This window comes from Mustela putorius, unplaced genomic scaffold (genome assembly GCF_011764305.1).
Source record: "Mustela putorius furo isolate JIRA1106 unplaced genomic scaffold, ASM1176430v1.1 tig00003834_pilon_pilon_pilon, whole genome shotgun sequence".
NCBI lineage: Eukaryota > Metazoa > Chordata > Mammalia > Carnivora > Mustelidae > Mustela > Mustela putorius.
In genome coordinates, this window is record NW_025421987.1 from 62,409,307 (window position 1) to 62,434,382 (window position 25,076).

At 37.2% G+C, this 25,076-nt stretch overlaps 1 protein-coding gene across 5 annotated transcripts; it reads left to right on the forward strand.

Moving 5' to 3' along the window:
• Window positions 1-194: 194 nt before the first annotated feature.
• On the forward strand, window positions 195-23,440 carry MFSD1 (major facilitator superfamily domain containing 1). 5 transcript variants are annotated; one of them, XM_004755642.3, is made up of 16 exons: window positions 196-468; window positions 1,032-1,084; window positions 2,038-2,150; window positions 4,244-4,286; window positions 4,599-4,666; window positions 6,239-6,347; window positions 10,714-10,816; window positions 12,624-12,722; window positions 13,164-13,275; window positions 14,400-14,456; window positions 14,812-14,968; window positions 16,462-16,559; window positions 17,139-17,251; window positions 18,731-18,778; window positions 20,062-20,119; window positions 21,611-23,440. In XM_004755642.3, the coding sequence occupies exons 1-16, from the start codon at window positions 297-299 to the stop codon at window positions 21,612-21,614; spliced, it is 1,407 nt and encodes a 468-aa protein (XP_004755699.1). In that variant the 5' UTR covers window positions 196-296; the 3' UTR covers window positions 21,615-23,440. The 5 variants fall into 5 exon arrangements, with proteins under 5 accessions (XP_044944497.1, XP_004755699.1, XP_044944495.1 ...); XM_045088560.1 differs by lacking the exon at window positions 21,611-23,440 and having other exon boundaries at window positions 20,062-20,123; XM_013057770.2 differs by lacking the exon at window positions 2,038-2,150 and having other exon boundaries at window positions 331-468.
• Window positions 23,441-25,076: the final 1,636 nt, after the last annotated feature.

Genomic DNA, 25,076 nt, shown 5'->3' on the forward strand with positions numbered 1-25,076 from the left:
TGCAATGAGGGCAAGGCAGGAAACAGAAAGACAGTGCTCCCCACGGTGGAAGGCCGAAGGTGGGAACCTTAACAGAATCTTTTAGAGAGAACGAATGGCGAAACACCGCCTCCCCCTTACCTCCCGGGCGGGTGCTGCTCGCCACGTGATCATGGCCACTCACGTGATCTCGGCTTTGCTTGATCCGCCGCCGCGTCACGTGACCCACACTGGCCACGTGACCACAGACTTCACTGGCTCCTAGGCGCCTGCTTTTCTCTCCGAGTTAATCTCGCGTCCTGGTCTACCCCGGCCCAATGGAAGAGGACGATGAGGAAGCGCGAGCGCTGCTGGAAGGTGGCCTCAGTGAGGCTGGCAGAGGTGCCGCTGCCATCTCTCCTATCCCTGGAGCGCTGCCGGCCCTTTGCGACCCTAGTCGCCTGGCGCACCGGCTTTTGGTGCTGTTGCTGATGTGCTTCCTGGGCTTCGGTGAGGCATCTGGCCGGGTGGGGAGGGGCTGATGATCCCAAAGTTCTGATGTTGTGTGGTATCCCCGAAATCCGCACTGAGCTCAGAGCTGACACGCGGCCTCAGTGCAGCTTCCTAAACTCCTGAACTTCCTCCCCCACCCCTTCGCGACTCCATTCAAGTTTGCGGACGTTGCTAGCCGTTCGGCATCTAGGAGAGGCTAGGGGACTGAGCTGGGCGAGTTTTGTCCCACTCTTTTGCCCTTCAAGAAGTCCCCGAGGCTTGGCAGCTCGCCCCCTGGGGCCATAAATGTGAGGGAATCCGTATTTTGTCAAAGCTTTCGATACACTGTTAAGAAGGAATTCAGAGAGCTTGAACTACCCACCCCTAAGTAATATTCCCTTTTTAAATGACTAATAGGGAGCAGAAAATATTAGTGGAAGGGAAATGGTCAGTGGTGTCAGTCCTGGAGCCCTTCATATAAACATTGAAAGTAAATGAAAAGATTGAATAATATTTGCAACCTGAAACTTCTATATGGGCAGTATTAGCACTTACAAAATGTTTGCTCTTCCTTATTCTAGGCAGCTATTTTTGCTATGATAATCCTGCTGCCCTTCAGACTCAGGTTAAACGGGTAAGTTGGTTTTTCACTTTGCTTCTCTGGAGTGAGCTGTTGAAGTATCACCAAGTCTCAGATTGCCTAGTCTGAAACATTGTTCAGTGAATCATTTTAACATCTGTAGTTAAATCCATATGTAGTAAGGAGTGTTCCTGAGTTGGAATGAGTGGCCACAAAGACTTTATAGCACTTCTGACTAGACACTGTTTTACACTTTAATTAGGTCCTATTTCCACAAAATTGCCAAAAATTATTAGCAGATTTTTGTTTGTTCACTTTCTAATTGCATAATCATCTGAATGACAAATGATTCGGCAGAATAGCTTTTTGTTTCTTAAGTAAGTCTTTTTTATTCCTTCATTTTTATTTATTTATTTTTTTATTCCTTCATTTTTAAAATGTGGATGCCGACTGCAGAGGATTCTCCATGTCAGTATTTTTAGTTTGGTTTTGTAAAAATACATTTAATATTTATAGTTTCTTGTGTGTTTAGATATAGTTTTTTTCCTTTTTAAGATTTTTACCTTTGGACAGGAAGAAATAGATTGACCCTTCACATTCTAGAATGAAAGGGAAAGAAGGTAGGATTTAGTGGTGGGTGGGTAGAGATGGACTAAGATTATCTTTTTCCATGTTGGGGTAGGAGAGCACCAGTGTGTATAGTATAATGGGGATTAGAATGTAGAAGATACAGGCAGATGCAGATGGAGATGATCCTAGTAATGGGGGATCTAATTGATCCTGGACTCCCTGAAGCCTCTGAAAGGCATGTGGATCCATCAAGTTTCCATGGATCCTAGGTGTGACCAGTTTTCTGGGGGAGGGGCCACAGCTGTCATGGGATTCTTAAAGCAGTTAGTTACTACAAATGATTATGAAAATGCCTGTCCTACACAAAAAGAATGTTTTGATTTGTTGATAAACGTAACTGTTTGGAAAAAAAATAGTTTCATTTTCTTCCCATATAGGATATGCAGGTGAATACAACGAAATTCATGCTGCTATATGCCTGGTATTCTTGGCCAAATGTAGTTTTGTGTTTTTTTGGTGGCTTTTTGATTGACCGAGTATTTGGAATACGGTAAGCTTGAAAAACATCTCACCTATGTGTAAAATATTACTAGAAAATCATAGAACTAGATTAAGGTATTTCTATAAAGAACTGACTAAAATTCTGTATTGACTATGATAATCTACATTAGTTTTTTTTTTAATGGTTTTTATATATTCCTGGAATTGGCTTTTGAAACTTGGTTGGTATTTCAGTTAAGGTTGGAACTAGTAAGTACTACTCATGAAATATGGTAACTCAGTTATCTAAAAGTACAAATTATATTCTTATATAGGATCAGGCAAACCAGGGTCTGAATCCCATTGCTGCCACTTGCTCAACTTCCTATCCTGAGCTGTTGCTAGCTTCCTGAGTTTTAGTTTCTTTATTGGTAAAGTATGGTTATAATTCCTGCCTTACAAGGTAGTTATGAGGACTGAGAAAGATGTATAGTATTTGGCACATATATAGTATTTGCCTCTCACAGTCCCAGTGAGATTTTCTCTTTCTGCCCTTGGGCATTGAACTTTTTGTGGCCACTTCTGTTAGATGCTGAGGAAGGAATAGCGTTTTAAGCTTTGTCACTTTTCATCCTTATGGTTGTGTATATATTGTTAATGGAAACTTCCATGAGGGATGCAGAATATTTTCAGAAGGCAGAGGGAAAAATGATGAAGGATCTTCCAGCCATGTCTGATGGAAAAGGATTGAAGAAACTGAAAGTGTATAGACTTGGGGACTTAAAAATTTTGAAGGGTTAAGTATTAAAGAGGAATTAAATTTATTTTGCTTAGTCTGAAGGGATGGAATCAGGGATGGAAACTTCAGGGGAACAGATTCTGCTTAGTATGATGAAGAATTTCCTTGATCAGTTTGATGAGGGACCATGAATTGCCTTGGGACTACAGCAAGTTTTCTAGTGCTAGAGAACATTGAGTAGAATGTGGGAATGGCCATTTCACAAGGATATGGAGAGGGATTTGAGTTTCCTAAGTATGGTTTACTCATAGAATCTTTAAGGACTCTTAAAATACTGGCGTTTTATTACTCTGGGGAAACAGACATTTGAAGTATAGAATGTGTGAGTAGGCAGATTCGTAATTGTATTAACTTGTATTTATCCTTTTAGTTACTGTGATAAGTGGAATAAGTCAGACAGAGAAAGACAAATAGCATATGACCTCTCTGATATGTGGAATCTAAAAAAAAAAATAAACCAGCAAATGAATAAACAAAAAACAGAATCATACCTATACAGAAAACAAACTGATGGTTGCCAGAAGGGAAGGCTTGAAGGGTTGGCCAAAATGGGTTAAGGGAAGTGGAAGATACAGGTTTCTAGTTATGGACTGAATAAATTGCAGGAATAAAAGACACAGCATAAGGAATATAGGTAATATTATTGTAATAGTGTTGTGTGATGACAGATACTATACTTCTGGTGAGCACAGTATAATGTATAAACTTGTCAAATCACTGTGTTGTATACTTGAAAGTATTAAAATACCATATCAACTATACTCAAAAAATCCAAAACCAAAAATCAATAAAGAGTTTTTAGTTACCAGGAATTATGACCAGTTAAAATTACTTAATCTTGTAATAAATTCTAAACTCTTAATAGTAATTTTATAAAGAATGCCCATGCGCATGTGGGGAGGTGGCAAAGGGAGAGAGAGAAAATGTTAAGCAGATTCTTCACTGAGGATGGAGCCTGATGCCTGACCGATGCCAGCCTGATGCCTGATGCCACACTGAGATCATGATGAGCTGAAACTAAGAGTTGGACACTTAACTGAGCCATCCAGGTGTCCCAAGAATGTTGATTTTTAAGTGGGAACCCTAGGAACTTCTTGAAGATTATTTGACAAGTTTTGTTTGTTTGAGAGATGATAATGGTTTAAGTTAAACATGCCATTACTGAAGCCTTGAATCCCCTTAGAAGTCAAGACTTCTCCAGATTAACATTTAGCCTGGGAAAGCTGCTGACTTTAGAGGCAGACCTGTATTTCATTTTTCTTTCCTTGGAGGGAATATAGGGGTCAAAGAAGACTGAAGAATTATTACTGAAGGGTTTTGGTGACATACTCTTAATTCATACTCTCTCTCTCTCTCTCTAACAGATGGGGCACCATTATTTTTAGCTGCTTTGTTTGCATTGGACAGGTGAGAGGGTCCAAAACCTTCATTGATTATGTAACAGTGACTTTTGAATTCTTGTCTAATTCCACCAGCAAAAATGTGTTTATTGAATGCCTGACTTAATTAAGCAGAGTCCACAAATGCCTGTGTAGCATCATGTATAGTCCATTTTAAGCCTTGAGGTAGTTGAACATTAGTACTTAAATTTCACAGATTTACTAAGAGGGAATGTTAAGACTATTATAGAAGTTGTGATTCATTATAAGTTGCTTATTTCTCTTGAATACTTTTAAGTTTACTTTTTCATTGATTCTACATTTATATTCTACATTGTAGGTGATTTTTGCTCTGGGTGGAATATTTAATGCTTTTTGGCTGATGGAATTTGGAAGGTTTGTGTTTGGGTAAGTTATGAATAATTTCATTCATCCTAATATATTACTGTTTCACTGCTTAACTATCAATTTAATAAAGATTCACAAAAATATATTACTGTCTGTTGTGGAGAATTACCTCAAATCTTTGAAATCTAGCTATATATATATATATATACACAAGAATGTTTATTGTCTTACTTTTCCTTTAAAGTGAGCAACAATTTTGAGTGGTCATAGTTAACTCTGTTTGGGGTTTGAATATTAAGTTGTTCTCCAGAAATGATATTTTTCCTGGGTGTTTTGTCTTTTGTTGTACTGAAGACTGATTTAAACCTCATTTAGAAAAGTATAGACCAACCATTTCTAGGTTGGTGACTTATGGACATTTTGCTATTTCTTGGTGGATAACGTGCAGGTCCTTTTGAACCCTGTTAAAGAGGCTTGAATGAGCAAAATAACCAATAGAATGATTATTCTTTATGAATTTCAATGTCTGTTCAGTAAGTTCATTCTGAGTCTAGCCTTGGGCTTCCTGCCCTGAGAGATGCAGATGACATCACTCATTTAAGCTTTCTTGTAAGTACTGGGGACATGTAGACATATATGATATACCCACCAAAGTGCTCTAAGTGAAAGAGAAGAAAACAAACTGTATATAAAAATATGAAAGGGATCCAGAGATAGAGATGTAGTCAGAAATGGCCTCATGGATGAAGTATGTCTTGACATCAGTCAGGTGTTTGGATTAGGAAAAGAGAATGGGAGTATTTTTGGATTAGGACAGAGTGAGAAGGACTCAGTGTTAGGATATGGAGGAGAATCTCCTTAACTAAAGGCCTAGAGGGGGAGTGGTCTTAAAAAAGTTATAAAACGAGAAGTTAAAACCCAGGAAATAGGAAAATTTGAAGTATGGAAGGTATTGACCTGAAAAATGTGCCTTTTTGTCTTTCCACAAAGTATGAACCACTCTTCCCCCATGAACATTTTATATAGCATAGGTGGTGGTATAACCCAGACTCCTGTTATTACAGGTCATGCTTATTATTGCTACATACCACACTCCCCAAAACTTAGTGTTATAGAGCTGTTACAGTGTGTTTGTGGACTTTGTGGGTCAGGAATTTGAACAGGGTACAGCATGGACAGCCTGTCTGTGCACCAGATGTCTAGAGCCTCCGCTCAAAAGATTCATGGAAGGTTGAGTGCTGGAATCATCTGAAAGCTTGTTGACTCATGGGTCTCATTCTGGGATTGGGACAGCTTGAAGACTAGCTCTGCTGGATGCATTTCCTAAATGCAGCCTCTCTCTGTGGCTTGGCTTTCTCATAGCATGGTGTGCTGAGGGTAGTTGGACTTCTTACAAGATGGCTAAAGGCTTCAAGTGTGAATGTTTGAATGAAAAGGCAGATGTCTGCTTTGATTACACAGCACCACTTCCACCATACTATATTAATTGAAACAGTCTCAAGCCCACTTAGATCCAGGGGTGGGGAATAGAGCCAACCTTTTGATAGGAGGGGTATCTAAATTTTAAATTTGCATTGCTAACTGTGGTGTTTCTGTAAAAGCAGTAATTTTTCTTCCTTTTCTCATTTTTAGGATCGGTGGGGAGTCCTTAGCAGTTGCCCAGAATACATATGCTGTGAGTTGGTTTAAAGGCAAAGAATTAAACTTGGTGTTTGGACTCCAGCTTAGTATGGCTAGAATTGTAAGTATGACAAACCTAATGAAGCCAAACAGAAAGTAAGAGATTTAATCTTGTAATCATCTCTTACAAATAATGGGATGAAATATGTTTTCGTTTGCCATATTAGGTCTTGATTTTTTATGTCTGTAGACTATAGTATAGCGTTTACCTTTAGTTTAAGGCATTTCTAACCTTATTGCACTTAGGAAACAGTCTAAAAATACTATTAGAGCATTCCTTAGTTAAAAAGAATGTGAGCACTGGGAGGGATCCTACAGGTTTTGTCATCTAATTCCTTTGCCCATTTTTGGACTCCCTGGTATGCAAGGCCTCCGGACGAAACCTGCACATCTCTAGTGATTGGAAGCTCACTGTGTGATAGAGCAGCTCCTGTACTTCAGTCAACTTTGTAAAGTTTGGCCTCACGCAGAGATAAAATCTGCCTCTGCAAGTAGCTTTTTCTCATTGCTCCCTCTTTTGCCCTCCAGTTAATATTTATTTCCTCTTTCGTGCACTAGCACTTTGCTTATAAAGGCAACTTTTAAGTTCTCTGTCAGACATGCTCATTTCCTGTGGTTGTCTAAGCCACATAACATGGGTTTCAGCTCCGTGGTGCTGGTGCTCCCCTCTGCCTGGGCGTACTGTAGCCACTCAGTACTTTCCCCGGCATTTGGCAGGCGAGAATTCTACCACTGAACCACCAATGCTTCCCCGGCATTTGGAACCTGGAGATGTTCATGGTGTTTCAGGTTTGGTCTGATAGTGGGTACCCAGGGAAACAACATTGTACTTTTATTAATGTAACCTGTGAAGTGTTTGGCCATCTCAGACCATGTTAGGTTTTTTTCCTTATAAACTTCTATGAGTAGAGGTTTTTTTAAAAAAATATTGCCTTCTGGGTGGCTCATGGGTTAAGCCCCTGCCTTCGGGTCAGGTCATGATGTCAGGGTCCTGGGATCAAACCCCGCATTGGGCTCTCTGCTTGACGAGGAGCCTTCCCCTCTCTCTCCCCACCTGCTTGTGATCCTTTTCTCTCTCTCTCTGTCAAATAAGTAAATAAAATCTTTAAAAAAAAAAACCCTTGCCATTGAAAAATGAAGGTTCCAAAGACTAGCTAATGGCATGAAAATGGATGCACCATAGTCTTAGGGAAGAAATTCAGTACAAAAAGTTTTTAATGTACTATTTCATTATACATGTAATTTTCATAACATTTTGTGATTTTTATACATGTAGGTTCTTTCTAATTTTTCAACCATTGTAGATAGTGCTGTTGTGTGACACTATAAAACTTTTCTGTGTCTCTGTTTCCTGAAGCTAGGTCGCTAGGAATGGGATTGAATCAAGAGGGTTTGTTAGGGTTTCTTAGGTTAGTAGTTTCATATTATCCTGTCAGTGATGTTTACATCCCCCATCTATGGGATATGAAAGGATCCTTTTTATTATAGCTTTGATAGTATAGACTATTATTACTTAGAAAAATCATTTTTGAGTGGAAACACCTAAATATGACTTTAATTTGTAATTCATAGCTAGTGTGGTTTCTCATATTGTCTAAATTTTATCCACAAGTACTTCATTATGTATCTTGTGGAGGTCAAGATATGTCTGTGACAGCTTGTGAATTTCATTGTCTAATAACTTATCGAAGAAAGAAGTAAGATACAATCTTGGTGACATCATTGTGGCTTCTGGTGGTCTTCAGATTCTTTTCTGTGTGGTCACAAATTAGCTCTCATCCATTGAGCTGCATTCTGAGGAGCCCTAAGTTTTTAGAAAGGAATCTCAGGGGCTTTGAGAATGCAGGGTGGAGGTTACTGGGGTGATGGAAGGACCTGAGGATGAGGTAGAGTAAACCAGACCTCAAGCAGCCACCTCCTCTTTAGCCAGGGCAGTTCAGCTTTGATCTGATTTCTGTGCTTAGGGTTTTTTTGAGAAGCAGGGGACCAAAAGATTTCATTACAGAGCTGCTGGGGTAGATGGAATTTCAATGCTTTTGTGCTTCCCTTTTCCCTGTGCATATTCAGAATGATCATAGAGATTCTGGCTTTACCTCTTCATTTTCCTATAGGCTGAGCTGTGAGTTTGTCTGGTTTTGGACACTTGATCTGTTATGTTACCATTCTACCTTTAGGCAGGGCATTTTTCATTTTTTATATCTTACTGGGGGTTGGAGTCCAGCACCCCTTTGATTTTCATTTGTCATTTGTTTCTTTTAAGCTCATTATTTCAAAGTATATTTATTGAGGACTTGCTAAGCCATATCGTATTAGGCGTTTTAGGATTAAAGGATTTTTAAGGCAACATCCTTGTCTTTGAGAAGCTTTTATTTTCAGTGATATTGAGGAAGGTTTCCAGTAAGTCTCCATTTATACCTTTTTGCTCATTTGAGTAATGCCATAGGCTAGCATTTTTTAAGTAACAGCTGTGTGAAATTTACTACTGTGTTTGCTGTGAGAATATTGCTGAGGACATGTTCATTTCTCAGTCTTTAGTGTCTGACCTGTCAATAAAAGCATTTAGTGCAGTTGACATTCCCCCTACCTTGATTTCTTCTCTTCGGTTCCAGGACACTACAGTCTCATAGTTTCCCTCTTGTCTTTCTCTTTACTACTTGGCCTGTTTCACTAGATCTATCTCAGTCTTCTGAACTTGTAAATGTGGGGGTGCCCTAAGGCATGGTTACTGGATATCTTCTCTTTTCTTTTGACACTTCCCATCTTTTGTGATCTTACCTAGTTTTGCAGTTTTAAATAACTTGTCTTTGCTCCTGTATTTATATCACTTGTCCAGGCCTTTTCCCTGAATTCCACACCCCTATAATGCAGCTTTCTACTTGACATTTCCATTTAGATGTCTAGTAGGCACATCACAGCTGACATGGCCAAAAGTCAGTTCTTGATTTTCTACCTATTACCCCCCCCCAAACCAGCTTATGCTGCAGTTTTCTCATCATCAGTTATGGGCAACTCTTGATTTCCAGTTGCTTGGGCAAAACCTTAGGTGTGATCTTAAATTACTGCCCCTCTCAACATGTATTTTCCATTAGCAAGTCCTATTAGTTTTACCATCAAAATACATCCATATTGTGACCACTTCTCACCATGCCCATTGCTAGCTACCCTAGACCAAGACCCATCATCACTCTGGATTATTACAGTAGCCCCTTAATTTATGTCCTCACTTCTGCCTTCATTCCCACTTGTAGTCTCTTTTGACTATAGCAGCCAGAGCAAATCTATTAAAATGCATGGAATTCCTGACACTTCTCTACTCAAAACCTTAGTGGGCGCCTGGGTGGCTCAGTGGGTTAAGCCGCTGCCTTCGGCTCAGGTCATGATCTCGGGGTCCTGGGATCGAGTCCCGCATCGGGCTCTCTGCTCCGCAGGGAGCCTGCTTCCCTCTCTCTCTCTCTGCCTGCCTCTCCGACTACTTGTGATTTCTCTCTGTCAAATATTAAAATAAAAATCTTTAAAAAAAAAAAAAAACACCTTAGTGACTTCCCATCTTACATAGATAAAAGCCAGGAGCCCATATTATTACCTATAGCCAGTCTTCCCACCATTTCCTCTTCAGGGATATCATCTCATGTTCTGTCTTTTTCATTTACACTGTTCCAGTCTCTGCCCTCCGTGCTGTTCCTTGAGCATGCTGCCGTATGCACTCTCACGATCTGTGCACTGGCTGTTCGTTCAGCCTAAATGCTCTGTCCTTCCCCCAGATCACATGTGGCTAGTTTCCTTCAAGTTTTTACTCAGAGGCACAATCTCGCTTTATGTTCTCCTTCCCTGCTCCCCTCCTTTATTTTTAAAAATACTTACCACAATTTAATATGCTACATGTTTTACCTCTTTTACTCCACTGAAATGTAAGCTTTATGAAAGCTGGAGGTTTTTCTGTTTTGTCCTTTGTTATATTCCCAGTACCTGGAACAGTGATGGGCTCAATAATTGCTGAATGAACAAGCGAATGAGGATATTATCTTCTATAACTTTTATTGCCTTTTTATGGATAGGATCAATTTTTTTTTAGATGAAACTATAAGCAAAGGCTGTGATTTTTCTGAGTGAAAGTTTATTTTATTCTTAGGTACCCTGTGAATTTTGTCACTTATTGTTTCATTTTTGCTTTTGCTGCTAGAAAATTCTAAATGTACTGTGCTGTTTTCGGTACTAGCATTTTCTACATATTAGCATTTTTTTGTGTGCAGTAATTTTATCTGTGGGTTTATCTTAGTTTGTTAGTTTTTTCCTAGTCATGTTTTTTAAAAAAATGTATCTCTTGTTTAATCTGGATCCTGTTTGACCTGTTTCTCTTAGCCACCTCATATCCTTTATTGAACGAGGTAGAGTATATGTAAATGAAATGTTTTTTCTTTCTCTTTCAGGGAAGTACAGTAAACATGAATCTCATGGGATGGCTGTATTCTAAGGTTGAAGCTTCATTGGGTTCTGCTGGTCACACAACCCTTGGGGTCACACTTATGATTGGTTAGTGGATCCTTTTGTCCCTTGTTTTATCTTTTCTGAAAGTATGTCATAGGAACTATGTGGCAGAGCAGGAAGAACACTGGAATTGGGATTAGACCACTTTGTTTGTAGTTTTGCCTGAATAGTTCATGAGTTCTTGGACCTAACTAGAAATAGTGAATCATTTACGCAGTTTGTGTTACTATTTCCATTTTCTTAAAATGGAGGATTTTATCCCACCTTGTCTACTCCAGCGTTGTCATGGTGAGCAAATAAGAGAGTATTATTTGAAAACTCTGAAAACTGACTTTATACATGTAAGGTGTTACTAGTCTGTAGCAGAGAGATGATTATTTCCTTTTGATCAAGGTTCCGTTACAGTACTATGGAGCTAAGATTTTAGAGAAGTTAGAAGGGATATAATGTTGTGGGAAATCCACTAAATTGAGAGTCAGGAGTCTGGGTTCTAGTACTAGCTGTAACTAGTTCTGTCATCTTGGACAAGGAAGTTAACCTCTGTGTCTCAGTTTTCTTTTTTGTAAAATTTCAGGTGTTAGACTAAAAGTGTATAGGTCCCTTCTCGCCCTAAGTTCTGTTAGGTAAGACTTGGTTGTGATGGTTGCTGGGTGGATCACTAAGAAACATACGAGGCCTTCTGGAATTCCCTGTGCTTTTCTCTGAGCAGTGGATTTTTGTAACTGTGCCCCATAATGGGTAAGAGGGTTACTTGCAGCGCCCTACAAAGACCTGTGGATGGTGAGGTGAACATTCTGTGCCATCTTTTATTCCTTATAATTCCTTGGTATAGCTTGGTAGAAAGAGGGCAATGGAGAGGAAATCTTGAACAGGCAACCTGCATCTAGAGGCTTCTCCTTTCCTTCCTGCCTTCTCAGATCCCTTGCCTTATTTAAAGCCTCTTTTTCTTAACTCTCAGATGCTCTTTAGTATTCCTTCCAGTCTTCTCCACACTGGAGAATTTGAGAATTTTAAAGAATTTTAGCACCAGAAAAGATCTGTGCCATCAAGTCAGAGCCTCTGATTTTACAAATGGAGAAGTTGAAGCCCTGAGAGATTAAGTTCTGTGTTCACTATCATTCAGCTTGTGGCAGAAGTAGAACCCGTATCTCCTGACTTTTATTTTAGCAACTTTCAGCTAGACTGTATTATGTAATTAAATATTCATTTATTTTACTGAGCTTCTTTTAAAGATCTTGAGAAGTATAAACTTTATTTACTTTTTATCCTGATTTGCTTTAATGATATCAGGTCAGCATTAGTGAGTAATTAGTGAGCTGATTACACAAAGGAAGGAGAGCCTGGCTAGCTGTGCTGTGGGAGGGTGGGACCCTATGGGTTGCCAAAGGGTAGGAGCAAGGGTTACAGACTTTGGGAAGGAATCAAGAGGAAGATACGATGATCACAGAATCAGACTTTGCTTTCATAGTTTTTTTTCCCTTTGGCATCTGTCAATAATTAGTGCTTAGACTTAGTTAAGAAATTAGTACAGATTTGCTAGCTGTCATCCACTTTCTTAAAGTCTTATTCTGCATTACAAGACTAGCCTAGTATGTTCTAGTTTTTTCCCTCTAGTCTACAAACTTCTACTAGGAAATAATATAATAAGAGTGACTTTTGTTTGTTGAGTACTTATCACATGCTGTTTCTTTCCTTCTGTCCTGATTTAGTAATTGTAGGATTTTCTTCAGTGTGTCTAAATGCCATCTGTTTCATTTGCTAAGTTTTCTGTTGTTACTCTACGGTACTACCTCTTGGGAACCTTCAGTCGCTCTCTTTTAAAAATCTCTCTCTCTCTCTTTTTTTATTGTAGGGGGTATAACATGTATTCTTTCATTAATCTGTGCCTTGGTTCTCGCTTACTTGGATCAGAGAGCAGAGAGAATCCTTCATAAAGCACAAGGAAAAACAGGTAGGTCTAAATGCAGGAAAAGGGGGATTTTGGGGATTTGCAGACCTTTGAAGATAATTTATAACGAGCTAAGTTCCTAATGTAGTGTTATAAGTCCAGTGAGGCTTAATGCATGTTTTACTTTCTAATCTGTTCCTACTTATCTAAATTTTGGGGTACTTTTTTTTCCCCTTAAGTGCTTTTGGCAGAATTTGCATTCTTGATTGCACTTTGTGTATTTGCAAAATGGTGAGTGTTCCTGGAAGACAGCAGGAGAGTAGACACTAATATTAGATTTTATTTTTTCTAATGTCTTTTTAAGTTTTCCCATAAGCTATGTTCCAATAATTTACTGAGAAAAGTATTTTATAAACTGGATGGCAAAGGTTAATCACATGATAAAAACAATATTGACCTAGTTATGCAAAATTATGCTGATAGTTTCTTCCTTTTCTTTTCAAGGTGAAGTTATTAAGTTAACTGATGTGAAGGACTTCTCCTTACCCCTCTGGCTGATATTTATCATCTGTGTCTGTTATTATGTGGCAGTGTTCCCTTTTATCGGACTTGGGAAGTGAGTATTCTGTAGCATTGCATTTTTGTTGGCTAAATTATAATGAGAATTTAATCACACAAATACAATTTTGTTAGTTATAAGTCTTGATTTTTTGGTTATAGATTATATTTAAATAGGAATTATTTTATATCCTGGGATATAACTGATTTTCTTGTCTTAAGGTTTACTCTTTGGCATAATAACTTTCATTATTTTTTTATTTTTTTGATGAAATACTTAATAGTTTTTGATGCCTAATGTAGATTTATTTTAATGCTTTGTAACAGATGGGTATTTTTTTTTTTAATTTCCTCTTTATTCTTTTGTTTGGAAGCCTATTCTTGAGAATGGAAACAGTACTTTGGCTCATTATGCCTGGGCACATTTCCATTTGCTAGGACTGTAATTATGCCAGGGTTCAAAATCAAATTCTTTTTTGTGTTACCACTTACCTCTTCCTTTCCAATGGCAGCTGTTCGAACAGAGCAGTGTGTGAGTGTGTTTATAGGGGTGTGTCTTTATAATCAGAACCTTTAAATTCAGACTGTTTTCAATAATTTGAAACTCTGTTTTGCAAAGAACTTGTCCAGTCCCACTTTAAGGAAAAGAAGCACTCTTAATTTTATGTTGTAATAATTCATTTGGTTTTCTGAAAAGTTATGCATACTGTTTGGTGCTTATTTAAAATGAAAAAAGTCAGGGTGCCTGGGTGGCTCAGTCAGTTAAGCGTCTGCCTTCAGCCCAGGTCATGATCCCAGGGTCCTGGGATCGAGCCCTATATTGGGCTCTCTGCTCAGTGGGAGCCTGCTTCTCCTTTCCCTCCGTGCTTCCCATCCACTTGTGCTCTCTGCGTCCCTCTCTATCTCTCTTTCTCAAATAAATAAAATGTTTTAAGAAAGAATAATAAAATGAAAAAAATCCACATCAGCGTATTTTATTTAACTAGTGAAATATTTATGTAAACCCTAAAGCTTTAGTGCCAGTTGCTTAAAGATGAATGTTATATAAGGTGGGAAAACAGTATTAAGAAGAAAAAGTTGAGTAAACTTAGAGTTACTTTTATTTAGTTTCATTTTGCCTTTAATTATTAAAAACAGAATAGTTCTCTAAAGTGCTTATTTCTCTCTCTCTCTGTATTTTAGAGTTTTCTTTACAGAAAAATTTGGATTTTCTTCCCAGGCAGCAAGTGCTATTAACAGGTATTTCATTAATTCTCTTGAGTGCTTATTGTGTGCATAGTGTGCATCTTTAATTATAAGCAAATGTTCTAGGAGGCAAGGCATGTGACTTAACATCTGTAATGTGAAACCAAGAGCATATTGCCACTCGATCCTGAGAGACCATCTATGTATGCATTAATGGAAAATCGAAGAAATCTTGGACCACTCTTTAATATTTAAATTTCTGTTTACTAATGACAATTTTAGAAGAATAGCTTAATTAAACGAGCTAGGATTTGCTTTGCCTAATGGTTTTAGGAAATTTTTGGATTTTTTTTTTTTTTTTTGGTAGCTGTGATACATTTCATTAAATATCTTTTGATTTTCTGGGCAGTATTGTATATGTCATATCAGCTCCCATGTCCCCAATATTTGGGCTCCTGGTGGATAAAACAGGAAAGAACATCATCTGGGTTCTGTGTGCCGTGGTGACAACTCTTGCTGCCCACATCATGCTGGCCTTCACGTTGTGGAACCCTTGGATTGCTATGGTAATGTCACTGCGGACGCTCACAGGGCACAGGGCTTCGGGGAGGACTCTGTCAAGTTTACATCAGGAGCCATACTCCGCTCCTCTGAAAACAGAGCTTGTGACAGTAGGAAGAACAAGACAGTAGTGAGAAGTTTGAGTTCTGCTGTGATTGCAGTCTCTACAAAATAACTATTTTTAAAGTAAATAAATGTTAATTATTAATGAATAAGATATTTTAGATTTTATTTGGCTTATTTAACACAGTAATCTCAATGCTGAAATAGAATTTGAAATAAAGTAGTCTTTTAAAAGCCAAATTGCTTACCAGTTCCATTTATTTTCCTGTATTTCTTTAAAAAAATTCTTCCATCATAGGTGGCGCGTAAAAAAAAAAAAAAAGTCTGTCAGCCCGGGGTTCATGATTTTGCATTCTTTTGTCTTTGACCTTTAGGCGGTTAAAAAGTGATAATGAATTCATCATCAGGTTTTTGTTACTGTCCTTTAGAATATCAATTTAAAGACCACAGGCTCAAGTTCTTACCTATTAATAAAAGAATATTTTGGGTATATATGTTTGTGGTACACTTAGTAAAATTTCTGTAAAACAGATTCCTGGAGGTATAAATGCTGTAGCAGAGGCTTTGCATATTTAACATCTTGATAGACATTGTGAAACTTCTTCTCTAAGAAGTTCTTTCCGATTTATAGTTTTACCAATAATATACGAATGTGTGTGTGTTTTTAGTATTCTAGCTATGGTGGGCATTGGCCCAATTTCAATCTTTGCCAGTATGATAGGTGTAGATGATCTTATTTAAACTTAAATCACAAGGTTTCTTTTTTTTTTTTTTAAAGATTTTATTTATTTATTTGACAGAGAGAGATCACAAATAGGCAAAGAGGCAGGCAGAGAGAGAGAGGAGGAAGCAGGCTCCCTGCTGAGCAGAGAGCCCGATGCGGGACTCGATCCCAGGACCCCGAGATCGTGACCTGAGCTGAAGGCAGCGGCTTAACCCACTGAGCCACCCAGGTGCCCCACAAGGTTTCTTTTTTAACTAAAGAAAAAGTCAGCATTAGGTGATAGTTTTTTGCCTTGCCCTCCAGTTCGGTGTTGATGATCTGAAGTAAGATAATGGACTTTGGTGTGATGTTGCCTTGATTGCTTAATTTGTAGTTAATAAATACTGGAAAATTACCTTGCCTGAAACAATGGTAGTAACTTTTTGCAAATTAGCTTTATTTTCTTGCTTAGTCCTTGATTGTACCCTGGGACCAGTAAGTTATATGTGCATATAATATAAAATGGTTAAGATAGTGTGTTTTGTCACTAGAGGGATACTGTTAGTGTCTAGACTTCTTTCTATCAAATGAATTTTAGCAAAATTGCAATAAAATTTGCATGAATGTTCATATATTTGCTGTTATGTCACTCTGGCTAATCTGCATCAAAGGAAAATCACCTTTTGGTTAATGTTAAAAGACTTTTACATTTTTCTGTGTCACTTTCTGCAGTGTCTCCTGGGACTCTCTTATTCGTTGCTTGCTTGTGCATTGTGGCCGATGGTGGCATTTGTAGTTCCTGAACACCAGCTGGGAACTGCATATGGCTTGTAAGTGTTTACACCATAATGTCTCTCTGCTATAGCAATTTAATTATCATATGAAACTCCAGGTCTCCTGAACCTAGTCATCATTGTGCTTCTGGGACAGCTATGAACCTGGAAACCACCAGAAAAGTCAGTTAACCTACTTGTGATATTATTGTGGCAACAGAAATGCCCCAGTCTTCCAGCAAGAGAGTTGGGATTAAGCTAACCCAGAAGTTATTTCTGACATTGCCATTGACTGCCTTTTTATCTGAGGGCTTCTTAGTGAAAAGTTTGAGTTCTGGTGTTTGACCCAAAGGGCAAAAGGGGGAAACTGCACCCATGGTTGGTATTCGCTTAGCTCTTAACTTTCAATCAACAGGAAAATGTTGAGCTTATATTGCATTTAATAAGACAGGCTCCCTTACCTCTGAGCATAACATCTAGTAGCAGAAATAGTCATGGGATGAAAATACCTGATCAGGTCGTCCCTAGGTAAAAACACCTCTTAACACTAATAGTATGTCATTTATAGATACTAATATTAAAAGTGAATTGTTACTGTGTGTATGAAGATGTGTCTTTATATTTCTTGAATTGTAGCATGCAGTCCATTCAGAATCTTGGGCTGGCAATCATTTCCATCATTGCTGGCATGATATTGGATACTCGGGGATATTTGTTTTTAGAAGTTTTCTTCATTGCCTGTGTTTCTTGTAAGTATGTGATATGGCAACATTTAGTTTCTTTTAATGGATAACAATGTTTTCATTTATACTTCTGGGTTTTTGTTGTTATTATTCTCTTTTTCCCTCTTTTAAACCAAATCCCTAAGATGTATCTCCCAGATTGCCTATTTCTTAGTCTGTGCATCAGAGTTTCCCAGCTGGTGGCTTTCTGGTTCTGTGAAGATTCACAGGCATTTTTTTAAGGAGATTCTTATTTTTAAAAGTAGTAGTAGAGTCTGTTTCGTATTCTATTTTAGATATTTATGGTTTTTAGAAAACATTATCCTCTTTAAAGTGAATCCATTTTAAAGAGTGGTAAGTATGTCCCTGGTGTGAGTGTGTGGACATTGATAGGATTCAGGTGTGAGTGCTCATGGTTTATCCATAAGGCAACTTTATGTTGCTTTTATTCTTGGCCGTGTTACTTAACATTTACCTGTAATGATTTATTGGTTAAAAATAGGAAGTATAAGGAAACTGTTGAAAACTACAAAAATAAATTAACATTTTTCCTGTGGTAGGCTTTACCATACAGATAGTTGTGTTCATCTTATAAATTTTTATAAACATATCAAGTTGTCTTTTATGCTTTAACATGTGTTTAAAATGGCAAACCCTAGCAATGATTTTATCATTTACATTTACATGAATAAAAGACAGTTATACTTGAAATGTGGTTTATGATGTGTCTGAATACATTTTATTATCCCATAATTTTAGAAGTAAGCACATCAAATTTTAAAAATACGTTATTTGTTTTTAAAAAGTGAGTCATGTAGAATTCAAAATACTTAGGTCATGGAAGTGTATGTCTCTTTGATGCTGCGACGTGTGGTTTAATTTCAATCCACAACTCTCTATATATTTGGTTCTTAAACCAAATGCCATGCCATTTAAAAATGTTTTTGTTGCCATATTAACCTTAAGTAAATTTAGTGTGCCTTGTTAAGGTAAAAAGACAAGCCATGACTTTCTGAGGTTTCTACTGGCTCTGGGCTTTCTGGGCTTCTGGGAGTCAAATGACCACTTTCTAACACTTGGTTAAATTGTAAAATGGACGTGGTGTTTTCAGACTTAAAATCCTCAAAGGATTGTTTCTGTTTGGTTCTCTGTAAAAGATAAACAGTCGGGGGCTGGCAGGAGTTTTTGGAAGTACCAGGAGAACTAACACTTAAACTGGAGAGTAAAGAGCAGCAGGGGTGATCTCCGGGTGGATCAGCTCCCTCCCTTCTCTCAGCTGCTTTTTTTCTGGTCCTGCTAATCCCTGGGCTCATGTAGCCCACAGGGAAAAAATGGTGTGTAAATAATTTTTAGTACTTTTTGGAATATAGTGGGAATAGTGTTTTTTATTTTTAAATGCCAATCAATGAAGATTTATCTGAGTTTTACTTTGTAATTATGATTACATAGGAATTGTTGGGAAGAGGTACATGTTTTTTAAGGACCTTGTGATTTTTTCACTTGCAGTGTCACTTTTATCTGTGGTCTTACTCTATGTGGTGAATCGTGCCCGAGGTAAGTAGAATTCAGACATTTTCTTCTTCAACCATAGTGGATCATCTTGTGGGGTCCCTGGATTGTCTGCATGCCTCTTTAGAGGCCAGTGCTTTAGTTCATGTAATAATGACAATCTGTTCATATGTTCATGGAAACACATTTCATTATGTAACATAGAACTATGCATTTTGGAACTTCAGACTTATTAAATCATTGTCATGTTCTTTCTGGCCAGTTCAATTTAAGTTTTGTAATAGAAAATTTTAGATGTTCTTTTTATGTTAGCGTAAGGAGGTATGGCAGTTTTAAAATGACCTAAAGCCATTACTGTGTTATTGTTTCATATTTAAAAAAATTAGTAAGCGGAAGTGGGGGGTGGGTAGAGGGGCTGGGAGGGATGGGGTCGCTGGGCTATGGACACAGGGTAGGGTATGTGCTGAGGTGAGTGCTGTGAATTACGTTAAGACTGATGATTCACAGACCTGTACCCCTGAAGCAAATAATACATTTTATGTTAATAAAAAAATAAGTAAGCAAATTTATAGTTATAGTTTGTATTTTAAGGTTGAAAGTGTTTGATACAGAATGAGGTGTTACAGATTTTTTTCTTTTGCTAGTATTTTTTAAATGCATTTGTACTTCTTTCTTCTGTATAAGATTTTGATGTTACTCTTATTAATTTTTCTAATGAGGTTGCCCCTAAAGGTTGTTAGGTACTTAGTAAAATGTGTATACCTGCTGTTTAAATGATTTTAGGTCATTTCCTTTCTTTTCTCTTAATTTCCACTATTTACTGATTATTTATACAATGCCCGAGTTAACAAGATGTAAAGAAGTATGTAGATCCAAACTTAAAAAAAAATGCTCAAATTAAGAAGTGGTTATTTGTATTTGTATCATATAAAGATTCTTTTTTTAAAATTTTTTAAAAGATTTTATTTATTTATTTGACACACAGAGAAATCATAAGTAGGCAGAGGGGCAGGCAGAGAGAGAGGGGGACGCAGGCTCTCTGCCGAGCAGAGAGCCCCATGCGGAACTCGATCCCAGGACTCTGAGATCATGGCCTGAGTCGAAGGCTTAACTCACTGAGCCACCCAGGCGCCCTCATATAAAGATTCTTAAAAAACATTTTTTCCCTTGGGAAGGCCCCAGGAGATAAACCATTTCTTTGTCATCTCCCATTGCCTTTTCTGTTACTTTAAGGTATACCAATGCTTGTGTGTGTGTGTGTGTGTGTGTGTGTGAATTTTATTTTTAATAGTTGTATAGAAAAAGTTCTATGCTTATTTGTATTTTAGGGGGGAACCTAAATTATTCTGCAAGACAAAGGGAAGAAATAAAACTTTCTCATGCTGAGTAAGTACTGAAAGAGAAAAGTTCTCTCCTTTTGCAAATCTGAAACATTAGCATTTTATTTGCAAGTATTAGGTTTGGGCTTTTTTTTTTTTTTTAAGATTTTATTTATTTATTTGACAGGCAAAGATCACAAGTAGGCAGAGAGGCAGGCAGAGAGAGAGGAGGAAGCAGGCTTGCAGAGAGCAGAGAGCCGGATGCGGGGCTCAGTCCCAGGACCCTGGGATCATGACCTGAGCCAAAGGCAGAGGCTTTAACCCACTGAGCCAGCCAGGCGCTCCGAGGTTTGGGCTTTTAAGAAACTAGTCTTCTTGAGATTCGAGAGCTAACGATTATCTGGGAACTACTACAAAATTCTTGTTTGTAGAAAATTTAAATAGGGTAGATATCAAAGGTTAAAGTGAAGGGGGAAAAATAACTGGGTTTTAAATTGCTTTTTGAGAGAAAGGGAGACCTGTTGTATTTGTAATTTATTAGAGGAAAGGTCTTTGTCCTAAACTTATGTTCTGGGCTTACCCTTCCATTGTCTGATCCTTTGTTTTTCTTAACTATTTGAGATAACTTTTCATTTTCCCCCGGTACTAATATTCTGTTCTTTGACTTGGAACAAATTAAGTATCTAGTGTGGCATTAAGTTAAACTTATTTTTTCAATGAGTGTATGCTAAAGCGTAATAGTGATTCTATTTCCTGTTATTATGATTTCTGATTTTTCAGATATTCAGTTTTTTATGACTTAAAACATTTATTTGTAAACATATACTATGTAACTATAAGTTTTGTGAATTTTATATAGGTTAAAATCTTGTAGAACAAAGGATTTTTTGGGAGGTGATTCTTGGCCATTTCAAATTTCCTTTTAACATAGTAATTCTAGAAATACATCTTGAGAACATAATCAGAAATGTTACAGGTTTTTAGTATCTTTATGACAGTCTTGTTTGTTATGTCAAAAAACTGGAAATAATGTGAGTGTCCCAAAGTAGGGAAGTGGTTAAATAGATGACGACACATCCATATAATATATTGTTAAAACCATGTTTGAGGATTTTAAAAGTCAGAAGTAATTCCCTCCCTGCACCAAATCAGAGTTGCTTACCATGCTACATGTTAAGTAGACAAAAGATTAAAATGCAAATGTAATATTCTAATTTTGTTTAGGAAAAAGTATGCAGGCATATGTATTTCTTATTTATGTACTTGTATATAATAGGAGAAATACTGAAAGAAAAAAACCCCAATACTAACAATTCTATTTGAATGGTAAGGTTACAGGCATACTTTTTCCTTTTGTTTTTCTGTATTTTCCAGGTTTTCTATGTTGATCTTAATGTTGCTTTTATAATCAAGAGGATTTAAAGAGTTTATTCAGCAAAGTGTGCAACCTTTAAAATTTGGCAGTATGTGTTTTGTAATGCTAATGGTTTTTATTTTGTATACCAGATGAGGCTGCTGTTTCCCCCCTTCTGATAATTTACTGCATTGTGTTTTGCAGATGAGAAACTTGAATGACTGTGTCATGAGGAGCTGCACACATCATTGGTCTGAAAACCTCACTTTTTTTTTTTTTTTAAATCTAGAGTTTAATCAGGAATAATAATGGTCTGGAAATTTATATTTATATTTCAAAAGCACCTATTTCAAAGTATGTTTGTGAGGAATATCTTAGCTTGTGTCTTATGTATTGTTTATTGCTAATGAATTCCACTTTAGACTAGGCTAATCAACAGTAAAGTTTAGAAAGTTCCTCTGGAATATGCAGGTGAACTTTGGTAAGGACAGTAAATAATGGAAAACTTGGATCTGGCATTGAGATAATTTTCAGAAGATGTTTCTTAAGGATATGGCTTTTTTTTTTTTTTTTAAATCTTAAAAAAAAGCTTTTGAGAGGGTAGAAGGGATATTTTATACAGAATAAACAATGTCATTTTAATAGGCATTCCATGTTTCTGTAGGGAATATTTGAAATATATCTTTTATGCAGTCTCTTCATTTTTACAAATAGCAGATTGTATTCTGCTATCTTTAGTTATAAGAGGTTGCTGAGCAGTGACCCTCTTGAGCTTCTTTATCTCTCCATTACTGAGGACACTGATCACTTAGGGATGTAATTTTATGGTACAAACTTTCTGTACAGTTTTTTCTTATAGTCTAATTAATTACTAAAAAGTGTCCTTTAAATTATGATAGTTGCATATCTACCTGAATAAAAACACTGCAAAAGGAGTACTTGTCTTCTAAAACTTTATTTTAAAAAATACTAAAATACTGATTTTAAGTCTTATTTATTTGGAAGACTATTTCTGTAAGATAATCAACATCAGAGTAAAGAAAATTTGTCTTTGAAAATCAATGGAGTACTTTTTTCTCCAGAGTAGAACCTAAGTAACATGTATGATTTCCAAGTTAAATAAAATACAAGTGTAAAATTTCTTTTGACAAACTTAAAAACTTTTTAATTGACTTAGTTTTAGCATGTTATATATTAAAGTCAGAGAATTTTTCATGTGTTTTGCTCTCCAGGAGTATGCAGGTATTTTAGACAACTGTTAAACTGTCATATTTAGCTAGTTGTATTGTTCAAAATAGGACATAACATTGTATGCTTGAAAGTTCTGGAACAGATTGAAAGTACATTCCTTGTTCAGATCAAGTTTATTTACATCCATTTTTCTGATTATAGTTTTATTGTGTCATTATTCAGTTGTTTGTTTTTTTGGCTTTGACTGTCATGTGACTTTTGTAGCCCAGATTATTGAATGTTGGTTTTACCAGCTGGTGAGAGTGGAAGAAGCCAGTTGCTACTGCTGCTGGAGGGCTTGTGTGGTCTGGCCCCTGCCTTACTCTTTCCATCGCCTCTGTGCCTCAGCCATAATGAGCTGCTTCATTACATTTTTTCAGATGGGTCCTCTTCCTTGCCTTTTCAGGGGCTTTGTCCTTGCTGTTCCCTTTGCCTAGAATATTTCATCCAGGATTCTCTACAACCTGGTTTTCCATGATTTACAACAGAAACCTTAGTCCCAGCTCAGACGTATTTTTCCCAGGGAAACTCTTCCAGACCTTCAGGCTATATCAAATTCTTCTAAAATTTTTGTGATTTTTTAAAAGCCCCATATTTTTCCTTCTTTGTTGACCTCAGCTTATAATGAAGAATTTGTAATAGTGTGGGTGGGGGCGTGTCTCTCTTCCTTTAGATTGTAAGCTCCATGAGGGCAGGGACCGTGTCTAATATGTTCATTATGATTGTGTTGATAGTTCCTAGCGAAAGTAGGCACAAAATAAATATTTTTTTGAATGACATATAAATAAAAAGAATAAAATGAAATAACTTTTTGGAGGATAATTTGACAATATGAATAAAAAGACCTATAAAGGGGATGATGGTGGGCTTCATGCCTTTTGGCTTAGCAGTTTCATTTCTACTAATTTATCCCAAGAGAACCACCAGACAAATATACACATAAATGTATTTTAAGAAAGTATTTTCATAGCAAGATTGCTTTATAATAGCCTAAACTAGGAAATCACCCACATTTATAAGAATAGGTGATTTGTTAACTATATCATATCATGTGCTTTAAGTGAAATATTAAAACAGTCATTAAATGGTTTCATTAGAGAGCATTGACATGGAATGATGGCATTATTATATGAAGACTCAGAGTGCTGCTTTTTTTTTTTTTTTTTTTTAAAGATTTATTTATGAGGGAAAGAGAGAGCCTGCCTGCATGGTAGAGAAACCCAAGCAGACTGCGCTGAATGTGAAGCCCGGTTTGGGGCTCGATCCCACAACTCCCAAGATCTCGACCTGAGCCAAAATCTAGTCAGATGCTCAACTGACTGAGCCACCCAGGTGCCCCCAGAATGCTGATGTTTTTATAAAAACAAACAAACGTGTCTGAAGGATATGTATGTAAATGCCTCTGGATGAAGACTTTCTTTTGGCTTATTTATATTTTCTAATTTTTCAACAGTAAATACTGTAGTAGAAGCTTTTAAAATCCCACAAAGAAGAAAATTCAACACAAGTTTGAGCGCTACCTTTGAGGAAAGTGGTAGTTGGTTTTCAGAAAGGAGGAAGGTAACAGATAGTGTTTCTCAAAGAACTTTGGAGATGTAGGTGGGAATTAACAGGCCCCTGAGTTAGAAATAGAATTTGCATTGACTGGAAAAAAATTGCATGTGAAGGGAGCCTTGAGAGACAAAACAGAATAGAGAATGGAGTAAGGGCTAATAACACTCTTTCTGATCTCATTGGTGGCACAGAACAGCTTCAAGTTGTCTGCAGACTATCTGTGATTTCTGGACTGCCTCAACCTCAACCTCAGCCTCATACTCCCTGGCTTCTTCCATTTACTTGTTCTTGGAATGCACCAGGGGAAAATTGAGTTCAGGCCCCGAACAGAGATTTGCTCTCTAGAGGTTAATGGGGGGAAACTTTGATCTTTTGTAGGAAATATTGAACAGTCCTTGACATCATGCAGGTAGGCCAGACAACCAAACTGTTTACAAACTTATTACCACATAGTCCCATGAGCTGTTCCTATATAAGGTCATGTCTTCTCCTTGGTGGATCTTTATCAGTACCACATGTTGTCAGTGACCCTGCCTAACTCACTCAGCTTAAAATGATTTTTTCCCCCATATCTTTGCAAATTAATTGTGTAATGAAAATCAGTGGTATTTCTGTTTGGGATTAGTATGTCCTTCATAGGAGTGTGTCTTTTTTTTGTCTCTTTGAAGAAGATCATCTATGCTTGTGTCCTAAGTTTTAGTAGGTAGCAACTTTCTGTGCTTCCATTTCCTGATCAGCAAAATGGAGTATCATTAGAGTTTCTTCTAGCACTCATGTACTTAATTTATGAAACATACGGATATGGTTGATTACCACATATTCGATACATATTTATTGGTGGGTGATGACCTGAAACACTGTCTAGAGAAATATCCATCCATTCCTT